This window comes from Bubalus bubalis, chromosome 3 (assembly GCF_019923935.1).
Source record: "Bubalus bubalis isolate 160015118507 breed Murrah chromosome 3, NDDB_SH_1, whole genome shotgun sequence".
Lineage (NCBI taxonomy): Eukaryota > Metazoa > Chordata > Mammalia > Artiodactyla > Bovidae > Bubalus > Bubalus bubalis.
The window spans coordinates 162,074,754-162,102,076 of NC_059159.1; the positions used below are offsets into that span (position 1 = coordinate 162,074,754).

General features: G+C 37.7%; 1 protein-coding gene across 6 annotated transcripts in view; it reads left to right on the forward strand.

Moving 5' to 3' along the window:
• Positions 1 to 19,732, forward strand: part of MUSK (muscle associated receptor tyrosine kinase) — a 99,229-nt gene extending 79,497 nt beyond the window's left edge. For 3 of the 6 annotated variants that reach the window (XM_044940426.2, XM_044940428.2, XM_044940429.2), the window contains 7 exons: positions 43 to 306; positions 5,402 to 5,577; positions 6,255 to 6,278; positions 10,703 to 10,904; positions 11,416 to 11,607; positions 12,965 to 13,113; positions 14,373 to 19,732. In XM_044940426.2, coding sequence (XP_044796361.2) covers positions 43 to 306; positions 5,402 to 5,577; positions 6,255 to 6,278; positions 10,703 to 10,904; positions 11,416 to 11,607; positions 12,965 to 13,113; positions 14,373 to 15,055 — 1,690 coding nt within the window. In that variant the 3' untranslated portion in view covers positions 15,056 to 19,732. The remainder of the gene's footprint in view (positions 1 to 42; positions 307 to 5,401; positions 5,578 to 6,254; positions 6,279 to 10,702; positions 10,905 to 11,415; positions 11,608 to 12,964; positions 13,114 to 14,372) is intronic. The other 3 variants (XM_044940427.2, XM_006048670.4, XM_025282217.3) reach the window with 1 other exon arrangement.
• Positions 19,733 to 27,323: the final 7,591 nt, after the last annotated feature.

A 27,323-nucleotide genomic window follows, 5' to 3' on the forward strand; every position in this document is an offset into this window, starting at 1 on the left:
AAACAGCATGTGATCCGGAATGTTGTTCACTGCTTCTTTCAGCAAGCCACAGAAAGATAACAAAGGCTACTGCAGCCAGTACAGAGGGGAGGTGTGCAATGCTGTCCTGGCACAAGACGCTCTTGTTTTCTTCAACAACTCCTACGCAGACCCTGAGGAGGCCCAAGAACTACTGGTTCATGCTGCCTGGAATGAACTGAAAGCAGTGAGCCCATTCTGCCGGCCAGCTGCTGAAGCTTTGCTGTGTAACCACATCTTCCAAGAATGCAACCCTGGGGTGGTACCTACTCCTATGCCCATTTGCAGGTAAAATGAACAAATAAATAAATGGGGAAATTCTGTTTGTCTGCAAACAGGGAAAGTTTTCAAAAGAGGAAGTTGTCATGTACAGGAGTAAAGGCAAAAGCTAGCTTTTGTCCAGACTACAAGGTAATTAATTGGACAAAATTCTTACCCTGTAAATCTCTGATGGCTGATACAACATTATACATGGGACTTCCCTGGTGGCTCAGATGGTAAAGAATCCACCTGCAATGCAGGAGACCTGGGTTTGATCCCTGGGTCAGGAAGATCCCCTGGAGAAGGGACTGGCAACCCACTCCAGTATTCTTGCCTGGAGAATTCCATGGATATAGGAGCCTGGCAGGCTACAGTCCATGGGGTGACAAAGAGCCGGACATGACTGAGCAACTAATGCTTTAACATTGAGCTAGAAAATGTCATAAAAGGTATAATATTCTATGATATTTGTTATTGTTTACATCATTTTCATATTCACTGATATCCCTACTTTCTAGGAAGTAAAAAACAAAATCCCAAACTAACATGGATTTCATTGGTAAACCCAGATAGAGAAAATAAAGACTATAAAGAGTTTCAACATTATTTGCCAATAAACATGAGATCTTCGTGAGCTTTTCAGAATATCAAGACACATTCCACCCAATATTCTAATTTAAGTACTGACACTCTTGTCTCATGGGAGGGGTGGAAGTAGTTATAAATATTTCTTTAAATCCCCCATACTCTTTAAGCATTGACATTTATAAATCCAAGTTCAATAGAACTATCTTTGCCTCTATTTACATTTTATATAGCAAAGATAGGAATCGACATGAATTTTGAGCTAATTAGAACAAAGTTCAAATACTGTTTGTACTATTTTCTAGATGTATATGATCTGGGCTAAATTCAATTTCCTCATTCGCAAGATAGAGTTGACAAGATTAAAAGATAAACTGCATCCATGGCATATATTAGAAACTGGATAGATGCTTTTTACTTTTCAAGGAAACAGGAAGACTATCAACATAGACCATTTCCATCTGTTTCAATAAAACCAGGAACTATTTAAATACTAAATAGTTTTTAAGTGCTCTATTTAGCACACAAGGACTATGGAGAAGTTATTAAAACACAGTGCTCCATTCTTCAACTTACTGTGGATTTTGAAGGTTTGGAGACATTTTAAGACTAATGTAATTTGTTATTTCTTCAGTTAAGAGTATGTTTTCATCAGATATGACATCTAGATATCTCTTAGGGAACAACCAGAATTAAATTGAAGTGTCTTTCGTACGCTAGAGCAAACTAAATTTATTGAGTAACTTTTCAACATTTACGCCCTAGACCAGTTTACATGCTTAGGCCACAGATGTCCTTTCTCAGGGTTGAATATAATTTACATTAAAAAAAAAAAAATTGTTCTTTTTCAGAAAAAAAAATCTCTGTCATTGAGATGTCAAATTTATTAGAATAGCGTAATTATCTCTTAAATCTGGAAGCCATTAAATGTTTTTTCCTAATTCCAGTTGCTATTTAAACAAGTATTTTTAATCTGAAAATTGTTTCAATTTTTTAATCCTTATAAACAATTTATTAATATTGGGATCAAAAAAATAAGTCTAGAAATTTTCACATTTTATTGTTTTTTCTCTCAAATATAGTTAATAATTGCTTAAAAATTAGACATTTAAAGAGACTTGGTCTCTGCTTTTAAGGTACAAAATTCATATAGATTATATAGGTATTAGTGTCATGAGTAATTAAGTTGTTCGATCCTTTCTGCTGTTAAACGAGTTTTGCCTGTCTGATTCAACACAGTAAACCCTTCCACAATAACTGTTTTTTCCTAAGAAAATTTTCCTGCAGTCCTGGCAACTTCTACTTTTTGTACCAATAACATTAGGATTAAAATTGGGCTCATTGTAAATAACTAGTAAGTTTGCTCTTCAGATATTCTCATTTTGTCTCCTTGCATTTGTATTATATCTTTTATAATAGTTTCTGTTTGCCTTGATATTTCAAGGTGGTTCAGAAGTCTCCAACCACGTTATATTTTACTGCTACTTATTTGTAAGACTTTAAAACATATACTATTCATCCTGGTTTTCTAATCATAAACAATAACTTGTGCCTCTTTCAATGGATGATAAGGAATTTCATTTATTCAGTAAACATTTATTGCGCTCCTACTGGGCTCTAAGCACTATTCTAGGGCATTTGTCCATGGGGTGTATATTGCAGCAGCAGAAGTCAGTGAGCAAGGATACATGATAAATAGACAATTTATATATTACCTTAGAAGGTATTAAGTGTCATAGGAAAGGGGAAAAGTGCCCCAGAAGTGCCAAAAGTTATATTTGCTGCTGCTAAGTCACTTCAGTCGTGTCTGACTCTATGAGACCCCATAGACAGCAGCCCACCAGGCTCCCCCGTGCCTGGGATTCTCCAGGCGAAAGCACTGGAGTGGGTTGCCATTTCCTTCTCCAATGCATGGAAGTGAAAAGTGAAAGTAAAGTCGCTCAGTCGTATTTAGGAAGTTCCAAAAGTAAACTTAAAAACAGAGCGCTACAGGTAGTTCTAATTAGTTAGGGTAACTGTACTGAACCCTCCATGCTTGCTTTTTGAAACATTTTGTGGAATTATAAACCAGGTTAGTGTTAGTCAATTATGTTGTATTTGCATTCTGGGAATATTCTTAGCTTTTACATAATTGCATAGTCACGTATACAGCAAGTACCTGGAAGAATTCTGTGTGTTATTTATCCCTGATCTCAGTCATTTGTTCCATAGAAAAATCCTGTTGTTGTTAAGTTCTCAACTTTGATTCACCTCTTGTTCAGCTAGAATAGAGGTTTTACACATTACATGTAAAAACTTATTTTTTATAACCTTACATATATGTGTGTTTGACTGGTACTTAAGTCTTGTGCTACCTTCAGTTTTCCTTAAAATTCTTCCATACGGACCAGTTGTGGGGGCTGCGCGGTAATGAAGACCATATAAGGCAATCCTGAATTTTGTTCCTTTGTGGGGAATATTTTTTTCTTGCCAGATAGTAGTAAGATTATTTCTTTAATTCTTGAGATTCAAAATACTTGTAAAATTCACCTGGGAGTAGATTTCTTTCCTATAAGTAATATAAAAGTAATGGCTAATATATTTTCTTCATCAGATTTATATCCTTTTCATTTTAAGAATGTTTTCTTATAGTGTATCTCTGAACATTTTTCTATCTTTTTTATGTGCTCTAATTTCTTGTTGGGATACATTGTTAATTTGTACTTTGAATTTCTTGCTGGATTCTCACTCTCCTCATCGTCTTACCCACCATTTTTATCTTTCATTCTTTCTTTCTGCATTCAGTTAGAACTTCTAAAGTTTTCCTCTATCATTTGTTCAATATCTTGCCAAGTCATTTCTTTTTCAATGGAGATTTCACGTTTCAGTGAAACAAGTTGTTTTTACTTTTCTGTAGTCTTTATTTTCTTCAGTCACCGTCATGTTTAACTTAACCGAGTTTTCAGTCTACTTTCCTTTTCCTTTTGATTTTTTCCCTTGTGCAAAACTCTTCTGTAAAGGCTATGCTTCAGTGAAAGGCTTCATGTCAATGAAAACAAAAAAACATTTTTTAATTCTCTAGTGTTTTTTAACTTATAATAAAAAACAACTTGCCCAGGTATTTGCTTTCTCCACGTAATGTGGGGCTAGTTTTCTCATATGTCCCATGTTGCTTTTGCACAGTTTAATTATAACATCTGAACACAAAAAGATGCGCTTATGTGACTCAAGGATGGAACCAAGCATAGTTAGAAGCAAGCCAAGCAAGGTTTCTACAGTTCTTCAGCTTCTCAGAAGGCTGAAAGTCCCATTGCTTCCCCTTCTCTTGCAGACATATTAAGAATCTACATCTCATTGTTATACTCATGACCCTCATTGTATCCCATCACATCTGTATGCACAGCCCAGTCATTTCACACATGTTCATTTGGTCCATATTGACAAGTGGTTGCCTGGAAAAGTGGGAGTGTAGGCCTGAGTGTTAAAAAACACATATGTATATGTAGGTACACATACACATGTATGGACACATACTTTCCTACTCTATACTTCAAATATTGAATGAATAACACTGCTATTATCCTTAATTTCATTCATCTTTAATATCCTCTTATGATGCATCCCAAATATCTTAATTTGGAACTAACTTGGTTTCTCCTGTGTAGTCTATCTTATTTTCTATAAGATAAACTTAAACAAATATTAAGCCACAAAATTCTATAGAATCCAACTAGTCTATCTCGTCTTTCTTCAGCCTCTTCACTTGTGTGTGTGTTAGTCTTTTAGCCGTGTCTGACTCTTTGAGATCCCATGGACTGGAGCCCACCAGGCTCCTCTGTCCATGGAATTCTCCAGGCAAGAACACTGGAGTGGGTAGTCATTTCCTTCTGAAGAGTCTCCACTCACAGTGCAACACAGAGATGACGGTTACAGCTTCATTTTCACATGGACGTTACTCCAGCTCTCTCAGATCAAAGCACGCACAGCAATGGCACAGGACTCAGCTTCTCCAAGGGCAGGGCAGGGCAGGGTATGGACCCCCAAGCTCTTCTATAACCATCCAGGAAGGTGCTGTTACTCTGTTTCAAAGGACAAAGCACACAGAGACACTGACTGTGTTCCTCAAGCCCTGCCCATCAGCCCTGAGATTATAGAAAAACCTCTTAGGCTGGAGACTGCTTGACAATGATCCCTGACTTTAGTGTGTGTGCTTTTAAAGTTCTGTATAACTTGTTTCTGAACCTTTGTAGTGATTTTAATATGAAGTTGAGAGAAAACATACCGGGGATTTCTAATCTTTTTATCTTTTGAACTTGAAAGTTCTTTCCTCCAGTAGCATTAGTGATGTTTTAAAAACAAGATAGTATTTCATCTCACAGGATAATATACTATATATTTCATTAAGTCTCATGTTATTTACAAAAGGATCTATACATGGACACTTTTGCAAGAACAGAGAGTATACTACAATGATGCTTTGAAAATACAGGATTTAGGCTCCAATTTGGCTTCAGGGTGCTATGATTCATTAAGTTTTGTTCTCCTTAAATCATTTTAGAGAATACTGCTTGGCAGTAAAGGAGCTCTTCTGTGCAAAAGAATGGCTGGTGGTGGAAGAAAAGACCCACAGGGAACTCTACAGATCTGGGATGCTTCTGTTCTCCATGCCAGACTGCAACAAACTCCCCAGCATGCACTGGGACCCCATGGCCTGTACCAGACTGCCATACTTAGGTAACAGAGTTCTCTTGAGACCTTGGAGATTCAGAGAAATGTACTATTTTGAGGAAACTGAGATGTGAATTTAAATCTCCTATCATTTCTAGGCATTTCTAATTTTTTTTTTTTTTAGTTCTGCCTTCCTTCCATACCTAATAATAGAATCCTACGGCTATCCTAATTGCACCAGTTAGCAGCATAAGGATTTATTCCATTTGTTCTAAAAGAAATTAAAGAGTACTTTTCAGAGCTGTTGAAGATCTTACCTTACTTCATAAGCAGATCTGATGACAGCTTATAACATTTTTTGGAATATGCAGAGCAAAGGCTAAGAAACATCTCATATTTTGTCAGAGAAGTGGAATAAAGAAATAAAGTCCTCTTTCTTAGCCAAGGAAGCAGATTTTTCAGCATGCAAAAATAAGCCACATGTTTGAAAATGCTGATCTCACGAAACAAAGCTGAATGGCTGCATGTTGCTTTAATGAACTTCATTTGTAAGGAACTATGTGGTTAGCCCTAACAGCTGGATTCATTCCAAAGACGCAATCCTTTCACATTTGAATGCAAAAAATGTTTTCCCGTTGTATATTAAAAAGCTGAAAGGGAACTTGTATTTCTTAGCACTCTCTCACAGAACATAGGAGCTATCTGGATGTTCCTAAAACAAATTTTTATCCTTTCCCCTTCAGATTATAAAAAAGAAAACCTATCAAGTAAGTATTTTTGTTTGTGCCCTTGAACCTTATGTGTATGTAACTGGATTCATGCATGCGTATTTACACCCACATTTCATGATGTCTAGGACAAAGTACAGTTTCTCTCTCTTAAAGGCTTTTCACTATACTCATCCAGGGTAGAATATGAAGGCAGATCATTGGAGATCCCAGTTTACAGCTCCTAATTAGGCCATGGAGAGCACGATATTTAGTGAATGATATAAATCCTATTTCCATCCCAAAGTTATTGAGCAGCGTTGTCCCTTCTATGGCCATAAAATAAGCCAATTTAAATTATCATCTTTTCATTTCACATTCATGATTTTTATATCACCTAATTCTTTATAGAGGAAAAAAGTGTTTTGTGCCCTTGAAACCTTATGTGTATGTAACTGGATTCATGCACATCTATTTACATCCATATTTCATGATGTCTAGGACAGAAGTATAGTTTCTCTTAAAGTACAGTCTCTCTTCATTGAGCCAATTCATGCTCTTTCTTTGTGACAACTGGTCCTTCTTTTGGAAGATAGGTGTTTTTTTTAAAACAGCTAGTTTTCAGTATATAGTTTACAGGGTCAAATGGTTTTAAAGGGGTCATCTCAAAATCTCTAGGAAAGAATTCTGCAGTCTTATCTATAGACCTTCCCCAACTCAACAATGAAACTTGTAGGTACCCTTTTAGAAAAGCAGGGGCACTGCTTGATTCAGGCTTTGGCACATGTTATTCCTTTTTTGTGAAATACCCCATGGCCACACCCACACGCATACCTTCAACCAGTTACACCTACTCACTCTTAATATTTAACTTAAAAGTTACTCTAGGAAACCTAGCCAGAATGCCGAAACCTGGACTCGGGCTACCCCTGGATTCTCACAAACATCCTTGTTCTCACCACTCTTGTAACACTCTTTATATTTTATTGTAATTATTTGTTTTCTAATTGCTTCCCAGCTAAGTACTTTAACATAGAGAGTTGTCATGTCCACCACAGTGTCCTTGACACTTAATAATCAATATTCATTTAATAAGTCCATTAATATGTGGATGAATGAGTGAATAAGACTCCTCTGATGTTCAAAGGCAAAGGATAAAGAGATAAAATTGATGAGAGAAGAACTGGAGACTGAAATCGATAATGTGGACCCAAAGAGATAATTGATATTGCTCTAGGGAAGATGAGGGCAAGTCGATCAGAAACAAAAAACAAGAACTGAGAAAGTAAAACTCTCCTGGAAGAAGAAACAATTAAACCCATAAACAATTAAATGCATAAAATTCTTGTTGAACCTGTGCCAATTTTTCATCTTGAAAAAAATCTTACTAAATCATCATGGCTTATTCTCTTACTATGCAATTAATTCCATTTTCTGATAGTATTGATAAAAAATTACCTTTTTATAGACTAATAAGGCTACACTGCCAATTTCATAAATTTTATTACATTCCTTCACATGTTAAATATGGTATGAATGGCTGTGGTGAAATGCAGATACAATAATAGTCCCTTCTCTCTTTTAATGATTGGTCCTGCTTTTTTATTAGCAGGAAGGTTAGCTCTCCGATTTAAATCCCCCTTCCCACTCATCTGGTGGCTCAGCTGGTAAAGAATCTGCCTGCAATGTGGGAGACCTGGGTTCGATCCCTGGGTTGGGAAGATCCCCTGGAGGCTACCCACTCCAGTATTTTGGCCTGGAGAATTCCATGGACTGTATAATCCATGGGGTTGCAAAAAGTCGGACATGACTGAGCGACTTTCACTCACACTTCACTCCCACTCATCTTGGACTGATTTTTTAAATCTTTGAGTGTCTCAGTCCAAAGAAAGTCAGAGCAGCTTTCAAACCATCACAGAGGAACCTGGGAAGTCTGTAATGTCCATCACTGCTGTGACGCTTGATGAGAAATGCTATCATTGGTCCTGCACAGATATTTTATTTATTTTATTTTATTGCTGTGCGGACTTTCTTCTAGTTCCAGGTGCCTGCTGGAGTCACAGGGGTGACCAAACTCGGTCTCCATACGCTTTAAAACCCACTTACTTAGCTGTTGGTGCTCAGGGAAAAATCACTGTGTCCACAACTAGACTAAAAAGTCATACATGGGCATCCCTTATAATCTCTGCTTTTACAAGTATCCTATTTCAAACGGCTTCAAGCATTGACAGCAATGAAAGTTTTCCTTTGACTTTGTGATGTGTTATATTAATATAGCTCCTCTATGAAATCATTGTGTGTGTGTGTGTGTTTACTATATTGCAGTTAATTGTTAATATTCATTTAGGATCTTTTAAATCTGTGTTCTATAATCTATGTCTGCACTTTTCTTCTGTGCTAACATTTTCAGGTTGTGATATTAGTATTATAACTTCCTGAAACAACCTGAAAGATTTGTCTCTTACTGGAACATATTATAAAACTCTATCTCTTCTAAGACGGAAAGAATGTAATAATAATACCATAATGACTTAAATTTCCTGATTATGACTATTTTCAGATTTTTAATTCTTCAATTTGGTAATTAATATGTTTCTATCATTTCCCTCAAGATTTTTAAAATGTAACTCCACAGTTATATATTACTTCATATTTATTGACCTTTGAATCTATTGTTAAAATGACTTTATCATTTCTAATTTTGTATGTTTGTGCCTTTCTCTTTCTTTTAAAATTAAAATGCCACTGATTAGACTACTTGATAAATATTTATAAGACTATTGACCTATTTTTAAGTCTATCATTTGTGTTATGTATATTCTAACTTATTAATTTCTGCTTGTACATGGCTGTTACTTTATCACCTGTTTTTCTTTGTTTTCTGTCGATTTTGTTTCTTTTCCAATGTCTTGAATTAGATGTTCAGCTCATTCACTTTCATTCTTTTAATTTAATGGAAGGAGATAATGCTATGAGTTTATCACTGAGCACACCTCTGGCCAAATCTCATAAACACTGTTAGGAAGTTATTTTGTAATCTGTAACTATGGCTCATTTCTACTCTTTGATTGAAAGGTTATCAATTTCTTTCTTTTTTTTAATGTCTTATTGGATTTTATTTAATCTACTATTAATTGCATTTTGATCAAAGAATAGATCTGCATAATTTCTTCTTTTAAAATTTACTTGGATACATAATCTTAGTAATTATGACCTGACAAAAAAGATTATGTCTATTGGTATCCCACAAATATTTAAAAATAAAGTTTATCTCTCTTTTTAGGGTACAAAGTTCATTCTTTAGTATTAAGACATTCTTGTTGATTATTAAAATATTTTCTATCCGTGTTGTCTTTACTCAATCAAATGAACGGATTTAAAATATAATTGACAGTGTGATTTTAATAGATATACAATGGACTTTGCACCCCATGAACAGAGAGATTTAGTATGACATCTTTTGGTTTCCCTGGTGGCTCAGATGGAAAAGAGATTTAGTGAGATTTAGTATGAGATCAGGGCTTTTCCCAGTGGCTCAGATGGTAAAGAATTTGCCTGCAATTCTGAGGAGACCCAGGTTCAATCCCTAGGTGGGAAGATTCACTGGAGAAGAGGAATGGCGACCCACTCCAGTATTCTTGCCTGGAGAATTCCATGGACAGAGGAGCCTGGGGGGGTGGGGTACAGTCCATGGGGTTGCAAAGAGTTGGACACGACTGAGTGACTAACACACATATTTTTGGTTTCCAGCAGTAATGCAGATTTTACCTGATTTGTATGTTGCACTGACCTTTTTAAAAGGAGTTTGAAATGAGTTTGTTAGATGAACCAGCTTTCTCATTGTGTCCTACTATTTCCATTTTCCACATTCTTCCATTTGTTTTTGTAAAGCAATAATACATATATATAAAAGCTCAGCTTCAGACAATCCTGACTTTAATTTCATAAAAATATTTTATTTAATAACAATTTCCATGATTGTTGTCAGGTCATAAACAATATGATGCTTGTAAAGAACACTAGCTCAGGATCTGCATTTGTCTTGGATAAAACATGTTCTTTCTCTGTGTCTTATCTTTAAAATTCTATGAGCCTATAAGCTGGATAACTCAGACAGTAAAAACTCTGCCTGCAATGCAGGAGACCCGAGTTCGATCCCTAGGTTGGAGAGATCCCTTGGAGAAGGTAATGGCAACCCACTCCAGTATTCTCGCCTGGAGAATCCCAAGGACAGAGGAGTCAGGTGGGCTACAGTCTGTAGGGTCACAAAGAGTTAGCCACGACTGAGTGGCTAACACACATAAGCTGGATTTATTTACAACTGGACTTCACTGGATTCTTACAATTGCACTTTATAGATATAAAACCAGGGAGAACCTGATACATAAACACATGGTCTTAAGTTTAGTTTACTGATTTCTTAAATACAAAAGTTGCTTCTTAAACATTTAAGAATGAATGAAAACACTGTTGTTGACTTACAGCATTCCCGCCAATGACGTCCTCAAAGCCGAGTGTGGACATTCCAAATGCGCCTTCCTCCTCCTCGCCCTCCTTCTCTGTCTCACCTACGTACTCTATGACCGTAATCATCTCCATCATGTCTAGCTTTGCCATATTTGTGCTTCTTACCATAACTACTCTTTATTGCTGCCGAAGACGAAAACAATGGAAAAATAAGAAAAGGTGAGATTCTAGTTTAAGTTAATCACTTAACACTTTAAAATTTTTATTTATTTCACTGGAGATGGGAGGAAGCTGGAGATGGGAGGAAGGATATATACAGTCTCTTTATGACACCCATTGCCTTGTTTTAAAGTTAAGCACCCCCATCACGATCTTTAAAAATGTCAATGACTTTTTGCATAGGATCCCTTGTCCTAAGGTTAGTTTCTTGCAGCAGATAGACTCTAAACCACAATTTGCAAGAATATGGTTGCTCCTGCTCCCCATTAGCTCCCTCAGCCCCACTGCCACTACCAGATTGGATGGTGACAAAATTTCTGAAGAAAAAGAAAAAAAAGTTTCTTTAGACTCCAATCCAAAATCCTTTGTTGCTCTAAAACAGAAGGATCTTTCATAAACTTGGCATAATTTGTTTTGTTTCCTCCTAAACTCCTATGTGTCTGTTGAACCTGAGTACAAAGCTCTCACCTGGTCCTCAGCTCATTATTGATCTTACCTGTCTTACCTGCAGAGAATCGGCAGCAGTAACCCTCACCACTCTTCCTTCTGAGCTCTTGCTAGACAGACTTCACCCCAACCCCATGTACCAGAGGATGCCACTCCTTTTGAATCCCAAGTTGCTCAGTCTGGAGTATCCCAGGAATAACATTGAATATGTGAGAGATATCGGAGAGGGAGCATTTGGAAGGGTCTTTCAAGCAAGGTAAAGTTATCCACTTCAAAAAAAATCTATTCACTAAAACACCTTGTGTCTGAACAGCTACCAGGACGTAAATTTGATGTCTATGTAATTATGTATATATTTATTATCAAATTAGCTAAATCTTCACATCATTCACCTTATTGGTTTGGGTACTGTAGTTTGAGTCTTGATAATTTTCCCTCTTTGCTGGAAAACAGGGTTGTATTTATGGAGAGAATCTTTATAGAGTGTTCTCATGATAAGCAATTTGCAAAATTGAATATTTTTCAGAAGAGAATTTTGTCAGACATTTTAAATCAATTTCTTGCATTGCTTTTAGTATTATTTCTAAAATCTCTTCCATTTTCAATTGCTATAGTCTTCACTTAAAATTTTCTTTGAACTAATGTTTCAGTTTAAGAACTCAGAGCCTGATATGCGTAGATATTAAATAGATGTTCACAGAATGGCAAGACAGAAAAGGGAAAAAATAATGTAAAAATGGCAGAGAACAATGTGCTCAAGAAAGGAGTATGTATTAGCGCCAATGCTAGCCCAATTAATGTCTTTGTATGAGCTGGAATAAAATAACTTCTCTTCATGTAGCTCCACAGACACACAGCTTGACTACAAAATGTAGACTTGGTTTTAATCACCGATGTCACTTTGGCCTGTTGCTCTTGGGCAGGACACAACATTACCTCTACATATAGTAGCCCTAGTATGGAGGTTACATGATTAATGAAAATCTCACACAAATATTTATTGGGAACTAAAAAAAAAAAAAATGAAGGGCTCCCCAAGTGGCACTAGTGATAAAGAGCCTGCCTGCCAGTGCAGGAGACGAAAGAGACGCAGGTTCAATCCTTGGGTCAGGAAGATCCCCTGGAGGAGGGCATGGCAACCCACTCCAGTATTCTTGCCTGAAGAACCCCATGGACCGAGGAGCCTGGAGGGCTGCAGTCCACTGGGTCACAAAGAGTCGGACACGACTGAGCTACTTAGCATGAATGCAAAAAATTGAAAGGCGCACTTATAGGCCTGTAAATATAAAGAGGAAAAAGTCATGGTTCCTGCCTTCTAGGAATTTAGATTCTAGCCAGCGATTAAGGGATTACAATGATAATGATCATCTGGGCACTTCTGATTTCCTGTTACTTATAAATAACGCATCTTCAACCTTAATCTGTGTTGAAAATAACACTAGTGATTTTTAACTGGAGTCAAGAAGTTTTAAGTGTGACCATCTTTCTTTGGTTCCGTGGCTTTGGGAAAGCCTGCATGAGTGGGGGGATGTGTACAAACATGCGTAGTTATCATGTGACTATGTGTAATACTTCTGATCTTTGATTTCTTGCTCATTAAATGTATCTCTCAGGGCCCCAGGCTTACTTCCCTATGAACCTTTCACAATGGTGGCAGTGAAGATGCTCAAAGAAGAAGCCTCAGCAGATATGCAAGCAGACTTTCAGAGGGAGGCAGCCCTCATGGCAGAATTTGATCATCCTAATATTGTGAAACTCTTAGGTATGAAACTCTTAGGTACAAGTGGAGAAATGTATGCATCAGAAAAGAGAGACTTGCAAGCTTTTTCTCCTTTAAACTTCACTTCTGTTTATTCTTTCATTCCTTGATCAGAGAGATGCCTCTGTTCCTCCCCATAGAATATTTTCTGTACCAGGGAGTAGAATATTTCCTTAAATCACCTAAGTTCAAAGAATTGGAGTTTTAAAAATTTTCTCAGATAAATGTTTTGTCACTTCATTAACTGTCATTTACCAATTTTATATTTTAATTGTTCATTTATTTTATATAGTTCATATAAATATACCAATTGCTAAAGTCCCTAGAATTAAAAGCTAACACCAAAAGAAACAAGCCAAGATAACAGCATTCTCATTTCCTTTCCTTTTTGAACAGAGACTTCTAATTTTTGCCTGAAAAAATAATAGCTTTAATAATCTATTTGTATGCTGTTGTGAAATTGTGACCATCTGACCTAATATTTCAAGTTGTCCAGTTTCCCTCTTAAATACAGAAAGATTTTAGAATTAACAAATGCCTTTCTGGTACACAAAGAGTCGGACACAACTGAGCGACTGAACTGAACTGAACTTTCTGGTACTAAATCTAAGGTTCTATTTATATTAACATTTTTTTCTTTCTGGAAAATAAACGTTTGTAAATTTACCTAAATGTTTAACTGCAGTAACCTGAATATTTCATCTAAGATCTTTGACTTTTTTCCCATTTTTCAAATTCACAAAATAGTTTCCTTATCATCGTTCCTCAGAAAGGAAGCAGAAAAACAGAGCAATTGTATTACATACTCAAAGCAAACATCTATTCATAAATTCATTTGCTTAATATTTATGGAGTACTTGCCAGAAACGTGGTAGGTGTGTGGAATTGAAAGAAGACTTAAGACATAACCTCTATTTTTAAAGGGATAAAATGTTGGGGGGAAAAAACCTCAGCTGAATGGATAATTATAACAGGCTGGTAGGTAGGACGCAGGACTAAGTAAGGATAAAGAATAATGGAAAGAAAATCTGATCCAGGAAAGGTCAGGAACAGAGGCCCCCTCAGAGGAGGGATAAATCAACTGAATCTTAAAAGAGAAGTAGATGTTTACACAAAGAAAGGGGGTCAGGGTTCGACTATGATGCTGTCAATAGAAAACCAAGGCCCCACTTCTTCTGATCTGGTCATTTGCTTTTGGACAATGTTTTCCAATGTGGACTTTAGAAACGCAACCTCTAACAAGGGGCCTATTTTGGTTGCAGGAGTGTGTGCAGTGGGGAAGCCCATGTGCTTACTCTTTGAATACATGGCCTACGGAGACCTCAATGAGTTCCTCCGCAGCATGGCCCCGCACCCCGGGCGCGGCCTCAGTCCCAGCGACCTGTCCCCCGGCTCACAGGCCTCCAGCCCCGGGCCCCCGCCCCTCTCCTGCGCGGAGCAGCTGTGCATTGCCAGGCAGGTGGCCGCGGGCATGGCCTACCTCTCCGAGCGCAAGTTCGTCCACCGCGATTTGGCCACTAGGAACTGCCTGGTGGGTGAGAACATGGTGGTGAAAATCGCCGACTTTGGCCTCTCTAGAAACATCTACTCGGCGGACTACTACAAAGCCAATGAAAATGACGCCATCCCCATCCGCTGGATGCCCCCCGAGTCCATCTTCTACAACCGCTACACCACGGAGTCTGACGTGTGGGCCTACGGGGTGGTCCTCTGGGAGATCTTCTCCTACGGCCTGCAGCCCTACTACGGGATGGCCCACGAGGAGGTCATCTACTACGTGCGGGATGGCAACATCCTCTCCTGCCCCGAGAACTGCCCCCTGGAACTGTACAATCTCATGCGTCTGTGTTGGAGCAAGGTGCCTGCAGATAGACCCAGTTTCAGCAGCATCCACCGAATCCTGGAACGCATGTGTGAGCGGGCGGAGGGCAGTGGGGGTGTCTGAGGTCCAAGATGGGCAAAGAGAAATCTCCAGTCTCTTCTCAGACTCTGGGAGCCAGAGGAGTGCAACGCCCGAGCCCCCAGGAGACCCAGATAGCAAAGAGTAGCAGACAAGGGTACCATGCTGCTTGTTTTTCAGAAAGAAAAAAAAAAAAAAAGACTGGGCAGAACTCCTGGAGTGGGTGGAAATTGGGTGAAGGGAAAGGCAGGTGAGAAAACGTGTCAAATAACCGGAGGTAACTACTGTTCCTCACGGGGAAAGTTTGTATTACATATTGTACCGGAAAGAATGCCATCCTGTTCAGTTCCTGAATTAGCTGGCAGCAGAATAAGGCTCTGCTGTATTAAAAATTAATATGAACTGCAGTTGAGAGCTTCATTTTTAATAGAGTTCATTCCTGTCCATTAGGAAAGTAGTGTATTTTCCTGTAAGAAATTTAGCTCAAGCACAGAAAACTCCGAAGAAGGAAAAACCATTCATTGTCTCCTCACCCAAAGATGGGTGTTGGTTTTTTATTCAATTTCTTTCTTGAGTTTAATGCACACTTTTATATTTGTTTGTATTCGACAGAGTTGTGGTTTACTTTATTGATAGAGAGTTTCCAAGGAATAAAGTGATAATCAGCAAGATTATATTTTTATTGTGAATTTTAGTTCTCTTTTTCTTTGTTTCTTTAGAAGCTTTCCTTTGTGCACACGTGTCATGAATTTAATCTGCTTGCTTTATTCTTACGGTTTTTTTTTTTTTTTTCTGAAAATGTCTTTGTGTCTATTTACCTTTTCTTTTTGAAAATTTTATTGGTACCTTTTTCTTTGTCTCATCTTTCTTTATTTAGGACTTGGTTCCTTTTTGGTTATTTGGCTGTTTTTTCCTTTTGTTTCACCTATACAACAAACACCTTGGCAGAAATAATAACTTTCTAAGTAACATTATGGACTGTTACATATATGCCTTTTCCAAAGTATATTACTATTACTATTTTCTTCTGTACCTGCTTTTGAAATTACCCATTTCAAAGTTGTCATTCATTAATTTTATTGCCACAGAGTATTCCACAGTTTATAACATGGGAATTCACAAGATGCTCATGTGACTGAGTTATTTCCAACTGATTTTGTTCATTCTGACATTTTTTTCCCTTCTAGAAACCAATTTGATAGGTAGCAGGATTAATATAGTGCTATTCACCAACTTTCTGCATGACTTGTTCGCTTGTCTTGTTACATCTTATGATTCTTAAAAAGAAAAAAGCAAGACAAAACAAAACCCTCTGAAACTCAGATTCTTGGTGCACAAGATTTCCCAATGGAGTCCAGAAAATATATCTTTATCTGAGGCCAACATGGATATGAGTTTCTTCCTGATATTATATAACACAGAGTCTCCTGAAAAGCAAAGAAATGGGAAAGAGAAAATAGCAGGCTACTCTGTGGCCAGTTGACTTTGATTCAACCTAATTGGTAGTAAGGACAGTGGAGAAATGGTCTGAATTCTTGAAAGTAGATTTTCCTGCTGTCCTCTGGAGGGCTCTACCTGATATCTCCAATTGCACCTGCAAACAACAACTTTGTTATCTTTTCTAGAAAATCTGCAATGCCTTGTTCATAGTCACTGCAGGCCACCGAGACAAAAACAGTTTCCCTCTCTTTCACCAGTGAAAACCCTACCAGTTTTACTTTCTAAAGCCCTCCTGCACACACCACCTCCCCTTCGAAGCGACCACCCACTGTTCAAACCCTATTGTTGTCTCTTCTCTCATCTTTCTCCCATTTCAGGCCAGATAAGATTCCATGGGCTATGACAAAACAAAATGACTCGCAATTCTGATTTACAAATAAGGAAGCCAGGAGTTAGGACTGAGACCTTGAGAGGTGCCTTAGATTCAAATTGTGCTTTGAGACAGTCATCCAAAGAGCTGATGAGGAATGAGGTTGCAATATGAGTCTAAGACAGAAGGCCAAGAGGCCAGCAAAGCAGAAAACTTGGGGTGAGCCACCATCAAGTCTGGAACTTTCCTGTAGACATCTATGGCGTGACACGTGTGTCATATAGGCTCTGAAAACTTCAAAGACATCTTTTTCCTCAGCTGACAGAGTTTTATTATAAAAGAAAAGCCATGAAGTCAGGCCAATCAGAAAAGCTACTCTATTGAAAAGCAGGGGGACTTCCCTGATGGTCCAGTGGCTAAGACTCTGAGCTCCCAATGCAGAGGCCCCAGGTTCCATCCTTGGTCAGGAAACTAGATCCCACATGCCACAACTAAAAGTCCCACTTGCTGTAGCTGAGACATGGCACAGCCAAATGAAATAAATGAAAATAAATTTAAAACAAAGAAAAGGAAAGCAGAGTCAGGATAGTGAGAGTTGCCATGGGGCTGGTGCAGCCGAGATTGTGCTGCCCTTCAGAGCCAGGTTTCCACCGGCTTGTTCCATTGTCTGCCACTTTGAGCTTGCTTTGCTTCCCTTCCCACTGCAGGGTAACTGCCCTTACTTTCCTGGCTCTTCCTCACGCCTTCTACAGCCTCACAGATTCTCTGTCTGTGTGCCCTTTAGGTGCTAGTGTTCAAGATCTCAAAGCAAAAATAATCATAGATATATCGGTAAATATAGTGAATGAATAAGTGGACAAGCAAGTAACTATAATAGAACCCATCCAATTTTATTAAATATTTAAAGGAACTGAAAACTAAAATAGCAACTAGAATCCTCATGACAATAATTTTAGTAATACTATCAGCTAGCATTTCTTGAATACTTACCACATATATTCTAAGGCCTCTAAATATATGTATTTATTTCAATTAAAGTAAATGTATTAACTTAAAACACAACATCCCTGTGATGTTGTAGCATCATTATGCCCTTTTTTAGGTGAGGACACGGGCACAGAGAGGTTGTGTAACTGGCCTAAGCACACAGAGCAGCAGAGCCTAGGTTGTGACAAGAGGCTGAATTCTCAGTCACCATACCAAGGTGCTTCTAATGATTCCAGAGGAAACAACTGAAACTTGATGACTCTGTGGAGATGATTTATAATTTGCATCTGGTTTCAAAGCATACAGTATATCCCTCTACCACCAATTTTCTATCCCATTCTTTTCACTGAATAACAAAATGTATATTTTAGCATTGTTGCTTTTATAAAAAAAAATCCAAATGATGAAATGTGTATATTTTGTGAGCTCTAAATGCATTTTTAGGCTATGTCAGGATCACTGTCTTATTTCCTTGGTGCTCGTCCCAAGGTTCTGTATCTCAGGGACAAGGGCCCAGTATTTACCAGTATTGTTTTCTTTTGTAAATACAGATTTCTTTTTCCATTGTAAAATCAGTGTATAAATTGAAAAAGAGAGAGATCAGGAGAGACATTTACAGGGCTGTTGTCACCAATGGACAGGACCGGCAGCAGTAAAGCACCCGCAAGTGATATTAAGTGGCAGAATATTAAATGTGATGAGTTCCAGGGACTGTGCATAGTGCCAAAAGAATGCATTTGCTGGTATCACAATTGAGCAGGAAAGGGGCCCTCCTTCCAGTCTGCAGGATATTATAAACCTGTTCTATGTCATTCGGTGTATTTCTAAGAGTACAATTTAATTTCCGAATAATATTCCTTTCTTTGGATGTACCATAATTTAGCTATTTTCCTATTTTTAAAACATTTGGGTTTTTGAACTGAAAACATTTCAGTTTTTTCCAGTTTTCACTATTACAAACAATACTGCATTGGTCATCTTCATTTGGACATGCCCTAATTATTTCCTTATAGAAATTCTGAGAAAGAGAATATCCAAGCCAAATGGCATGCACAAAATTAAGGCTTTTGTTACGTGTTGTCATATCCTCTAGAAACACTGTTCCCATCTCTGCATTGTACAGGGGATGTCATAGCCCTAAACATATGCTGTCATACACAGAGAATTAATTCTCTGTTTTTTAGAAGGCTTTTGTCTACTTGATTATAAATAAAGATGATCTCATTTTTATTTTTAAATTACTTATGAGATTGCACTTTCCTTGTTTCTAGGTCATTTTATAGTTCTTCTTTTGGGAATCATCTATAAGTCATTTTTCTATGACATAGTTCATTTTCTGATTGATTTGTAAGTCATTTTATTTAATAAATAGTAAACCTTTGTTATACTTTGCACAAAACAGAAAAATATGTATATAACTTTTATTTTAAAATAGCATTTGCTTCATTATTGAAAAAGCATATTTGTTTATTTTTTTGAAAAAAAAATCAATAATATACAAATAAAGAAAATGAAAAATCACCACTAGTGGTAACTAACATTAACTCATGATGAATATAGTTCCAGTCTTTTTCATGTAGGTAAGAAGGTAGATGAGTAGATGAGAGAGATATAGACTGACAGATAACCATTTTAAATTAAAACAAGATCAGTCTGTTCTATTGGTTAAAGCTTTGTTTTTATCAGAGTGTATCAAACATCTTCAACATCAACAAATAGTCATGTGTAACATGATGTTCTGTTATATGAAGTTACAACTTACTTAACTATTATTCCAAGGTTGGACATTTGGTTTGTTTCTGTTTTTCATTATAAAATACAGTATTTTTATAATCCTATAGTTAAATTTTGTGAGCATCCAGCTCAAGTGATTTCTTTATATATAACTCCTACAAATAGAATTTCTAGATCAAAGGATATACTTTCAAAACTTTTAGTACACTGACCAACTACCTTCTTGAATTATCAGTATACAATCTTCCAGCCAGATAAGAGTCTTTTTCTTTCAATTTCAACAATACTGAGCATGAGCATTTTAATAATTTCCAGTATAACAGTTGAAGGGGTTCTTTTTTATTTTTTTGTAGCTTATGCTTACATTTCTTTAAATAAGATTGAAAATTTTTTCAGTGTTTGGAGGATAGTTGATTTACTCTGTGATTTGCCTCCTACTGTTATTTTTCTCTTGGGTAGATTTCTTTCTTGCTACTTTATAAAAACATTGTATATATTAAGGAATTAAATTTTGTCATACATGTTTCAACCACTTTTATCATGTTAAAAATGGACACTTCTATTTGTCTTTTAAGATAGTAAAAGATTTTATTAATCAGGAAGGAATGTTGCATTTTCAGTCTATTGAAATGACTGTGGCTTTTTCCTTAATCTGTTACTATATAGAAATGTAAGAACTGATTTTCTAATGTTGAAATATTGTTATGTTCTGGGAATAAACTCTCTTTGGGTGTCATATCAGTCTTTTGACTTACTACCAAATCTGATTTATTAACATTTACTCGCATCAATATATATAAATTCATGGAATTAAAAGTTTATCAATTTTTTCTCTGTTAGAGCTTAGTTCCATTCAGTCACTCGTCGTGCCTGACTATTTGTGACCCCATGAACCACAGCACACCAGGCCTCCCTGTCCACACCAACTCCCAGAGTTAATCCAAACCCATGTCCACTGAGTCTGTGATGCCATACAACCATCTCATCCTCTGTCATCCCCATCTCCTCCTGCCCTTAATCTTTCGCAGCATCAGGGTCTTCACATCAGGTGGCCAAAGTATTGGAGTTTCAGCTTCAACATCAGTCCTTCCAATGAACACCCATGACTGATCTCCTTTAGGATGGACTGGTTGGCTCTCCTTGCAGTCCAAGGGACTCTCAAGAGTCTTCTCCAACAACTCAGGTCATAAGCATCCATTCTTCAGTGCTCAGCTTTCTTTATAGTCCAACTCTCACATCCATACATGACTACTGGAAAAACCATAGCTTTGAATAGACAGACCTTTGTTGGCAAAGTAATGTCTCTGCTTTTTAATATTCTGTCTAGGTTGCTCATAACTTTTCTTCCAAGGAGCAAGCATCTTTCAATTTCATGGCTGCAGTCACCATCTGCAGTGACTTTGGAGCCCCAAAAAATAAAGTCTGTCACTGTTTCCATGTTTCCTCATATATTTGCCATGAAGTGATGGGACCGGATGCCATGATCTTAGTTTTCTGAATGTTGAGCTTTAAGCCAACTTTTTCACTCTCCTTTTTCACTTTCATCAAGGGGCTCTTTAGTTCTTCTTCACTTTCGGCCATAAGGGTGGTGTCATCTGTGTATCTGAGGATATTGATATTTCTCCCAGTAATCTTGATTCCAGCTTGTGCTTCATCCAGTCCAGCATTTCTCATGATGTGTATAAGTTATGTGTATTTAAGTTATATGTATTTAACTGCATATAAGTTAAATAAGCAGGGTGACAATAAACAGGCTTGACATACTCCTTTTCCTATTTGGAACTAATCTGTTGTTCCATGTCCAGGTCCAACTGTTGCTTCCTGACCTGTATACAGATTTCTCAATAAGCAGGTCAGGTGGTGTGGTATTCCCATCTCTTAAAGAATTTTCCACAGTTTATTATGATCCACATAGTCAAAAGCTTTGGCATAGTCAATAAAGCAGAAATAGATGTTTTTCTGGAACTCTCTTGCTTTTTCCATGATCCAGCAGATCTTGGAAATTTATTCTCTGGTTCCTCTGCCTTTTCTAAAATCAGCTTGAACATTTGGAAGTTCACAGTTCACATATTGCTGAAGCCTGGCTTGGAGAATTTTGAGCATTATTTTGCTAGTGTGTGAGATGAGTGCAATTGCGTGGTAGTTTGAGCATTCTTTGGCATTGCCTTTCTTTGGGACTGGAATTAAAACTGACCTTTTCCAGTCCTGTGGCCAAGGCTGAGTTTTCCAAATTTGCTGGCATATTGAGTGCAGCACTTTCACAGCATCATCTTTCAGGATTTGAAATAGCTCAACTGGAATTCCATCACCTCCACTAGCTTTGTTTGTAGTGATGCTTTCTAAGGCCCACTTGACTTTACATTCCAGGATGTCTGGCTCTAGGTGAGTGATCACACCATTGTGATTATCTGGGTCATGAAGATCTTTTTTGTACAGTTCTTCTGTGTATTCTTGTTACCTCTTCTTAATATCTTCTGCTTCTGTCAGGTCCATAGCATTTCTGTCCTTTATTGAGCCCATATTTGCCTGAAATATTCTCTTAGTATCTCTAGTCTCTAGTCTTTCCCATTCTATTATTTTCCTCTATTTCTTTGCACTGATCATTGAGGAAGACTTTCTTATCTCTCCTTGCTATTCTTTGGAACTCTGCGTTCAAATGGGTATATCTTTCCTTTTCTCCTTTACTTTTTGCTTCTCTTCTTTTACAGCTATTTGTAAGGCCTCCTCTGACAGCCATTTTGCTTTTTTGCATTTCTTTTTCTTGGGGATAGTCTTGATCCCTGTCTCCTGTATAATGTCATGAACCTCAGTCCATAGTTCATCAGGCACTCTGTCTATCAGATCTAGTCCTTAAACCTATTTCTCACTTCCACTGTATAATCAGAAGGGACTTGATTTAGGTTATACCTGAATGGTCTAGTGGTTTTCCCCACTTTCTTCTATTTAAGTCTGTATTTGGCAATAAGGAATTCATGATCTTAGCCACAGTCAGCTCTTGGTCTTGTTTTTGCTGACTGTATAGAGCTTCTCTATCTTTGGCTGCAAAGAATATAATCAATCTGATTTTGACATTGGCCATCTGGTGATGTCCATGTATAGAGTCTTCTCTTGTGTTGTTGGAAGAGGGTGTTTGCTATGACCAGTGTGTTCTCTTGGCAAAACTCTATTAGTCTTTGCCCTGCTTCATTCTGTATTCCAAGGCCAAATTTGCCTGTTTCCCCAGGTGTTTCTTGACTTCCTACTTTTGCATTCCAGTCCCCTATAATGAAAAGGACATCTTTTTTTGGTGTTAGATCTAAAAGGTCTTGTAGATCTTCATAGAACCATTCAACTTCAGCTTCTTCACCATTACTGTTCAGGGCATAGACTGGATTACCATGATATTGAATGGTTTGCCTTGGAAATGAACAGATAATTCTGTTGTTTTTGAGACTGCATCCAAGTAGTGCATTTCGGACTCTTTTGTTGACTATGATGGCTAGTCCATTTCTTCTAAGGGATTACTGTCCACAGTAGTAGATATAATGGTCTGCTGAGTTAAATTCACCCATTCCAGTCCATTTTAGTTTGCTGATTCCTAGAATGTCAGTGTTCACTCTTGCCATGGTTTGACCTGTTTGACCACTCCAATTTGCCTTGATTTGTGAACCTAACATTCCAGGTTCCTATGCAGTATTGCTCTTTACAGCATCGGACCTTGCTTCTATCACCAGTCACATCCACAACTGAGTGTTGTTTTGCTTTGGCTCCATCCCTTCATTCTTTCTGGAGTTTTTTCTCCACTGATCTCCAGTAGCAAATTAGACACCTACTGACCTGGGGAGTTCATCTTTCAGTGTCCTATCTTTCTGCCTTTTCATACTGTTCATGGGGTTCTCAAGGCAAGAATACTGAAGTTGTTTTCCATTCCCTTCTCCAGTGGACCCCATTCTATCAGAACTCTCCACCATGACCCGTCCATCTTGGGTGGCCCACACATCATGGCTTAGTTTCATTGATTATGATAGTTTCCAAAACTTAGGAGTTTCTTCTTCTAGATCTTTGTAAGTTTATTAAAAATAAGTATTACTACTACTACTACTACTAAGTTGCTTCAGTCTTATTAATAAAAGCAATACATACACAGGGTCTTTTGAACTTCCAGATGTTCAAGCTTGTTTCAGAAAAGGCAGAGGAACCAGAGATAAAATTGCCAACATCTGCTGGATCATTGAAAAAGCAACAGAGTTCCAGAAAAACATCTATTTCTGCTTTATTGACTATGCCAAAGCCTTTGACTGTGTGGATCACAATAAACTGTGGACAATTCTGAAAGAGATGGGAATACCAGACCACCTGACCTGCCTCTTGAGAAATCTGTATGCAGGTCAGGAAGCAACAGTTAGAACTGGACATGGAACAACAGACTGGTTCCAAATAGGAAAAGGAGTACGTCAAGGCTGTATATTGTCACCCTGCTTATTTAACATCTATGCAGAGTACATCATGAGAAATGCTGGGCTGGAAGAAGCCCAAGCTGGAATCAAGATTGCCGGGAGAAATAGCAATAACCTCAGATATGCAGATGACACCACCCTTATGGCAGAAAGTGAAGAGGAACTAAAAAGCCTCTTGATGAAAGTGAAAGAGGAGAGTGAAAAAGTTGCTTAAAGCTCAACATTCAGAAAACGAAGATCATGGCATCTGGTCCCACCACTTCATGGGAAATAGATGGGGAAACAGTGGAAACAGTGGCAGACTTCATTTTTCTGGGCTCCAAAATCACTGCAGATGATGACTGCAGCCATGAAATTAAAAGACGCTTATTCCTTGAAGGGAAAGTTATGACCAACCTAGACAGCATATTCAAAAGCAGACACATTACTTTGCCAACAAAGGCCCATCTAGTCAAGGCTATGGTTTTTCCAGTGGTCATGTATGGATGTGAGTGTTGGACTGTGAAGAAAGCTGAGTGCCGAAGAATCGATGCTTTTGAACTATGGTGTTGGAGAAGACTCTTGAGAGTCCCTTGGACTGCAAGGAGATCCAACCAGTCCATTCTGAAGGAGATCAGCCCTGGGATTTCTTTGGAAGGAGTGATGCTAAAGCTGAAACTCCAGTACTTTGGCCACCTCATGAGAAGAGTTGACTCATTGGAAAAGACTCTGATGCTGGGAGGGAGTGGGGGCAGGAGGAGAAGGGGATGACAGAGGATGAGATGGCTGGATGGCATCACGGACTCGATGGACGTGAGTCTGAGTGAACTCCGGGGGTTAGTGATGGACAGGGAGGCCTGGCGTGCTGTGGGTCATGGGGTTGCAAATAGTCGGACACGACTGAGCGATTGAACTGAACTGAGCTGAAGAAATATACAAATAAAAAAGTCACCTCTTCCAAATGTCTAGTTCCAGCTTAAGTAAAAACTACTTACTAGTAGTTTACCCCCTTTTGGTTTCGGTTCTGCTGACAATGACCACAGCAATTCTAACAAATATGCTTAAATCTCTTTCTGAATTCATCAGTTAAAAAAGGTATGTAATACCTCCCTTCACAAAAAATGAGCAGGTTAGAGCACTTTTACTGAGACATCTCTCAATTTTCTGAATTGTTAGTTAGCTTTTATTTTAATTAAATTATTTATCATTATAACTTTAAAAAATACACTTAAACATCAGTTCCCCAAGACAGCAGACATGAAATCAACAATAAACAAATAGGACCTAATTGAACTTACAAGCTTTTGTACAGCAAAGGAAACCATAAACAAAACCAAGTGACAACTTACTGACTGGGAGAAAATATTTGCAAATTATATAACTGACAATGGCTAATTTCTAAACTATGCACACAGCTCACACAACTCAATAAAAAGGAAAATCAAAAAAATGGGCAAAACACCTAAATAGATATTTTGCCAAAGAAGACATACAGATGGCCAACAGGTACATGAAAAGATGTCCGACATCGCTAATTATCAGAGAAATGCAAATCAGAAGTACAATGAAGCACCACCTCACATCCGTCAGAATGGCAATCATTCAAAAGTCTACAGTTAACAAATGTTTGGGAGAATGTGGAGAAAAGGAACCCTCTCACATTGTTGATGGGGGAATGTAAATTGGTGCAACCATTATGGGAAACATATGGAGGTTCCTTTAAAAACTAAAAATAGGGTTGCTATATGATTCTGCAATCCTACTCCTGAGCATGTATCTGGAGAAAACTATAATGTGAAGACACATGCATGCCTATGTTCACTGTTGCACTATTTGCAAAAGCAAGACATGGAAACAAGCTAAATGTCCATCAACAGACACATGGAGAGAGAAGATATGGTGTGTGTGTGTGTGTGTGTGTGTGTGTGTACACATACATACTATAGCTTCTTTATATATATGTGTGTATATGTGTATATATATTTATATAAAATGGAAATAAAATAATGCTATGGTAGCAACATGGATACACCTAGAGATTATCATACTAAGTGAAGTAAGTCAGAGAAAAATACCCTATACCACTTCTATGTGAAATCTTAAATGTGACACAAATGCACAGATCTATAAAACAGAAATAGATCCATAGAGATAGAGAATAGACTTATGGTTGCCAGAAAGAGGGGAAGGAGGTTGGACTGGGAGTTTGGAATTAGCAGATGCAAACTGCTCCATAGAGACTGGGTAAACCACAAGGTCCTACAGGATAGCACAGGAGCCTATACTGAATATCCTGTGATAAACCGTAAAAATATGAAAGAGACTGTGTATAATTGAATCACTTTGCTGTACAGCAGAAATTAACATGTTGTAAATCAACTATACATCAATAAAAGAAATATTTAAAAAATACACTTAAACAAAGCTTACCCATTGACTCTGGACTATGGAAGATGCAATTAAAGCTTCCACACTTCCTTCTACCACTTTTTCCCTCTCCTTCATCTTCTAGCATGTGTTTCTAGGCTGTCCAGCTGTTTCTATGCTGTCAGGATCTTTAATGTTTGTACTTTTTTCTGCAATGAATAAAGATTTGAGTATTGACTGTAGGTTGATTCTAAGCATGGGAAAAAAACAAAACAAAATACCTACAACAGTGTGATTATGTTAATACTTAAGCATTGCCACACAAATTGTGGTAATTATTTTATTTTAATAAAATATTTTAATATCCATTAACACTTTACCTCTTCTATGTCATGGATGAAATATAATTTAAAATATCACAATATTTTATGTTCTCTTCTGTTCTTTAAATTATTTTTGTCATCCTCTTTCTTCTCCCTCCTTCTCACGTTTTTGTTTTCTATGAAAGTATGGTGATGGTTAATTTAACATACACCATTGCAAATGAAGATTGTTTGGACTCATATTGGTGGCAGGAGGGTAGTTCCTCTGCAATTTCATTGGAATGTGTACATAGCATGGCCTCTCTTTAACAGGATGGCTCCCTGTGGGCTCTGCGAACGTGGCTCATGAGGAGGGCATAGACAAGCTGAGTTAGAACTTCCACAATCCCCAAAGTGATTTAAAAAAAAAAAAAAGGACTCTACTCTGAGGGTACAGTACTTAAGTATATTTCACTTCTGGAGAGGACTATTATTCCTTCACATTTTCATCCCCTATGAGAGTCTAAGATTTCCTCGTATTCTACTCTACCTCTGTACCTAGATTCAACACACAAGTGCCCTTCCCAGGCAAATTTTCCAGTCTATTCAGAGAGCAATTTCTTGCAGCTCCAACTGGTGGAGAAGCCTCTCCGTCCACCTATTCTATATCCAAGCCTCGAGGTGATCACTCTGATTGA